At 37.5% G+C, this 5,190-nt stretch overlaps 1 protein-coding gene across 6 annotated transcripts in view; it reads left to right on the top strand.

Annotated features, from left to right (window-relative positions):
* Nucleotides 1-4,784, top strand: part of mtmr3 (myotubularin related protein 3) — a 98,374-nt gene extending 93,590 nt beyond the window's left edge. For all 6 annotated transcript variants that reach the window (XM_043715815.1, XM_043715814.1, XM_043715818.1 and 3 more), the window contains one exon: nt 2,621-4,784. In XM_043715815.1, the coding sequence (XP_043571750.1) occupies nt 2,621-2,792 (172 nt within the window). In that variant the 3' untranslated portion in view covers nt 2,793-4,784. The remainder of the gene's footprint in view (nt 1-2,620) is intronic.
* The last annotated feature ends 406 nt before the right edge of the window (nt 4,785-5,190 follow it).

The following is a 5,190-nucleotide window of genomic DNA, read 5'->3' as shown; positions in this document are numbered from 1 at the left end:
CACACACACACACACACTCTCTCTCACACACTCTCTCTCACACTCTCACAGACAACCCTTCCTGTACCACAGTGCCATGGCCAATGAGTTCATCTACCTTGCAGTACTCACTCCTATTCAATATTCAAAAAAGCTGAAAAACAATAAAGCTGTCAAATAATCACAAGGGCTAAGGCTGTTATTCTGTGGGACCCCTTGCTTACCTCGCCTTTGTATCCCTGACCACTGACCCAGTCAGAAGACCCAATTATTAGGAGTATGATCATCTCCTGGAATGAAGTGTCAGGAAACATTCCCCTCCCTAGTGTGTCACAGTGCTTGCAGCTTACTTACTGCAGATGTATTTGTTGTTCACCATGACCGGATCCAGAAGCTCTCACATTCGACAACTGCAGCGGATCTACCCTACCATCTCTAATGTGTTAATTGGTAATTGCTAATTACATCATTTATCATAAATATGGTCCACACCTTAAACGTACAGTCCAATATTTACAATATTGCCAAAACTTGCAGTTTCTAGTAATACCAGAGACTGAATTACCTACTGCTACACAAAATTGGAAATGAAGTGCTAAAAATGGGGAGAAATGTGGGCACATTCACTGAGGTCCTTTGCTGAACACTGTTCATTCATTGCCAGAGGATGTGGTGGAGGCTGGTACAATTGCAACATTTAAGAGGCATTTGGATGGGTATATGAATAGGAAGGGTTTGGAGGGATATGGGCCTGGTGCTGGCAGGTGGGACTAGATTGGGCTGGGATATCTGGTTGGCATGGACGGATTGGACCGAAGAGTCTGTTTCCATGCTGTACATCTCTATGACTCTACATCTTTCCCCAAGCATTAAATTCCCAGATACTGTATACTCAAAAAGCCCTGTCGCACTCAAGTCAAGTTTTCCTCATATTGCCACGTTCCTTGTTGGTATGTGCATTTTAAAATCCCTTTTTTATACAGAATTGTGATGAGTCACACTCCAGTTTATTTTCTTGCTACAGTAATGAACACCTAATCAGGCCCCTATTCAAAAAAGGTGTTTCACATGATTGCTAACTGCCACAGTCAGCAGTTGCCTATTTAACTAGGCTATTTTAACAAAAAGTCTGTTAGTTCTCTGTCAGAATCTGATTCTTACTCTAAGTGGAACTTTAACAAGATTTGAAAAAATTTACCAGTTGAATTGTCACCTTGAATCAAATTTCCAAATATACTGTCATTCGGGAAAAGTCTCCCTGACCCTTTGTCATCTATTTGTTGTAAGTTCACTTAATCCTGTCTGTTGCCTGCTGCTTGTGTTTAGCATGCAAATTCTCCTGTGCTGTAACTTCATGATGTTGCGACTCATTTTTAAGTATGTCTAGTGCTATTCCTGACATGCCTTGCTGCACTTTGATTTGAACCAAGCTTGGTTTGATGGTAATCGTAGAGTGTGGATATGCTGGGCTATGAGTTTACATGTTGTGATTGATAAACTCTGCTGATGCTGATGGCCCACAGTGCCTCATGGATACCCATTTCTGGTGGTCTGTCCAGCTGGTAGGATGGGCCATAACCAAAGGTGGTCATGTCTGGGAAATTATCTATCTTTATGGAAGAATGATTGTCAGGTTGTTGCTTGACTAATCTGTGGGACAGCCTTCTCAATTCTGACACCAGCCCCTAGATGTGACTAAGGAGAACTTAAAAAGAGAGTATACAGGGCTGGGTTTGTCACTAATGTTTACAGTGTCCATGTCAATGCCAGTTGGTCAGTGTAGTTTCCTAAGAGGCTTGCTAAACAAGGGCATTTAAGAGGATCTGGAGTCACATGTAGGTCAGACCAGGTAAGGACATCCTAAGGGACATAAGTGAACCAGATTTTTTTTTAACGACAATGAACAAGCTTTTAATATGTTCTAATCAACCTGTTCAGAGATGTCATTACACACTTCCGAAGCAGGTAGAACTTGAACCTGGGTCTCCTGGCCCTGAGATAGGGACACTGTCATGATGCTACACAAACCCTTGACAAACTTTTAATGTAATTTTCTAATCAATCTGTTTATATGTTATTACACATCTCTGGAACAAGTGAGACTTGAACCAGGGCCATGTGGCTCAGAAGTAAGACCACCACCACCACCACCACCACCACTACCACCGCTGCATTACAAGAGCTCTTCAACAAGCTTTTAATTCTAGATTTATTGATTGACTTCAAATGTTGTCATCTGCCATTTTGAGATTCAAATCCATATCCCAGAGCATTGTTTTGGTTCTCTGGATTACTGGTCCAGTGACATTGCCACTACCTCTCCTGGTTCTATTTTCATTATCCTCAGAAGACAAATACTTTTTGTATTTTACTGGGGGCTTGAAAGAAATGATTACCATTATATTCATGAATCCCATTTACCTTTAATAATTTTTCTGTCCGTGTAAGCATTTAGTAACTGTGAACCTTGTGCATGCAACCTCACTGATAATTGTTAAAAACTGAAGTTTACTACTGGAGTTGAGTTTGATTAATATTTGTCTATGAAGAACCCAATATTTTTTGCAAGTTTAATATAAAAAGATGAAACGAGATCTTAATTAAAAGCAAAGTAATGATCTGCTTATTTGTTCCTTCAAAGGAATTGTGGGAATGTGTTTTGCTCAAGTTGTTGCAACCAGAAGATCCCAGTGCCGAGTCAACAGCTTTTTGAGCCTAGCCGCGTCTGTAAATTCTGCTACAGCAGCCTTCAGCCAAATGGGTCCACGCTGGAGATAGAACTGGAGAAACCCATTGCAGCTACTTCAAACTAAAGGCAATGCCTTTCCTCCCACAAACACGCACATTTATGGGATGGTACATAAGAAGCCAAGCACTTTGGTTACTGTGCACTTGAGTGAGGACTGATGCACAGTATTGCTTGGAAGTTGTAACAGGATGTGGTGGATGGAGATACATGTGGATAAAATAACTTAAAACTGTTTGGAAGTTTATTTTATGGTGGCTTGTGGCGATTGGGATAGCGTGGGCAGTGCAGTATATTACTGTATTAACCAAAGGCCTTAGACTTGCAGAAGTGGTAAGCAAATTTTTATCGAGCAGTCACATCAGCACACTACTCCCTCTACAGGCTTAATTGAATATATAACATCTTAAAATAGATCAGTGTTAATTATGTTCCTTTTATTTACAAAAGAAAATTGATTTTTGGCATGTGTACAGCAAGTATTATAAATGCCCTATAGTTACAGCAAAATTAATTTGCCGTGAACTGATGGGCACTGAAGGAATTATATATTTTAAGTTTTGTTTACACAATGTATGGTAAGCTCAAACATTTTTGTCTATTTGGAACAGGATTTATTTTGAGCTTGGTGAATTAACCTTTTTCTGCTCTGATTCTGAAATGTGAATGAAGGTTAGAGGAGGTCAAGAAATAAGTTCTAGATAGGTGCCATTGGTTACGATATGATACGGGTTTCTGGGATTGTGTTTTAAATGCATACTTTGACATTTGTCATTTCATTTTTTCATGCAAGCACTTTTTTTTTATTTTTCTCTTTGTATATAAAGAGGACAAAACGCTATTGCTAGCTATATAGCACTCTTACCTAAAAGATATTAAGTGCTCCTTGGCCCACCATGAATAGAGATGTTTTGTTTTCCAATTTTGTTTTTAAAAGCAGCAATTGCTGTAGGCATTTTTCAAAGATGTAAAGAAAATTACAAGTACAGCATTTGTATGAAGCTTATGCTAACTCTTAGCTATTTTGTTACTTTGTTATTAATGAGCAGTGTTTAATACATATGCATATATATAAAATAAAATTGTGGGCCAGTGGTTATACAGGTAAAAAAACACCAAGTGCTTTCTCTCCCATTTGACTTTAGAAAATTAACTTCATGGTTAGATCATTTAAGAATGATGAGCTGTAAGGTAATCATTTAGAGCATTTTATGCAAACTCTTTCTTGTTCCCCTCTTTGTTCTGCCATTAAAGAGTTAAACAAAAATCATTGCAGCACAATTTGGATTTCAAACGTTTTCCCCACTACCAAGAGGCAGGAAAGGTCCATTTTTCAGAACATAACAGCAACTGATCCTTGTAACAAACAGGAAATAATAGTTCCGATTGTTATTGCAAATTGCAGCTTGGTATTTTACCAATGCTGTGCTTTTGAATTCTGGGATCATTTGTGCATTCTTTTTAGCAAAAGTGACTAAAAATTCCATATTATAAGCCTGCTAGAGCACAGTAGAACTTTTTTTATAATATGACTAACCACACCGAATTCACATTAAAAACTGTTTTAGTGAGAACATATGACAGACTGCACTTTATCAGTACATTAGTTGCTTTGTTAATACAGTACCATCTTTACTTTTCCACCTTTAGTTTTTCCATGTTGGACTTGAAATTAGAAATCCACCTCATCCTGGTGCTCAATTTCACACAGTTGAATGTGTTGAATACACAAAGTAACATCATCTGGGTTTAGAACTAAAGTTAAAATGCTGCTAAATTTACTTTGAACAGTCTGGTCTGATCTGTTTTTCTTTTGTCTTCTCATCCTGTCTAAGTGACTGTTATCCTTCAGTGGTAATGGTAGATACTTCTGATTGTACACTCAAGTGGAATTTGTAAAGTAGCACTTAAAGCCAGGCTTTAATTGCTTTAAGAAATGATGCCACAAAGCTGGGTGTTGAAAATGTAGTGCTTACCTGTTTGTAAGCTTTCATGGCATATACTCTTCTGTAGCCTCAGAATGATTTATTTAAATTTAAATAAATTTGTCATTTTCATATATTGTGTTTTATCTCGAATTTGAAGTGTCTTATTTTCTCTCTTAATGCTTTATATTGGGTTGAAGGGGTACTTGTTGGCATTTTAGTTGCTGCAATGATTTACCACCTACAATGGATTGAATATTTTACTGATGCATTAGATAATTTCTTCTTAAAACTTGTAGGATATTATTCGATACAGGGATAACACAACCAGATAATTTATTAGGATATTATAAATGTTTATATGAAAATAGCATGACAGGAAGAGATCACTCTTGCAAAATAATATGCCTCAGTACCTTGAGGTGATCCTTTGAACATCTTAAGTAGCTAGAAGATTTCTTGAAGTTGAAAGTTCTGACTGCATTGCTAATTATTTTGTAAATTGTTTGAATGAAAGTTTTCAATTATGTTTCTTGTTTT

Source organism: Chiloscyllium plagiosum, chromosome 25, assembly GCF_004010195.1.
Source record: "Chiloscyllium plagiosum isolate BGI_BamShark_2017 chromosome 25, ASM401019v2, whole genome shotgun sequence".
Classification (NCBI taxonomy): Eukaryota; Metazoa; Chordata; class Chondrichthyes; order Orectolobiformes; family Hemiscylliidae; genus Chiloscyllium; species Chiloscyllium plagiosum.
Note: the sequence above shows the minus strand (reverse complement) of the source record. Positions and strands in the feature narration are given on the sequence as shown.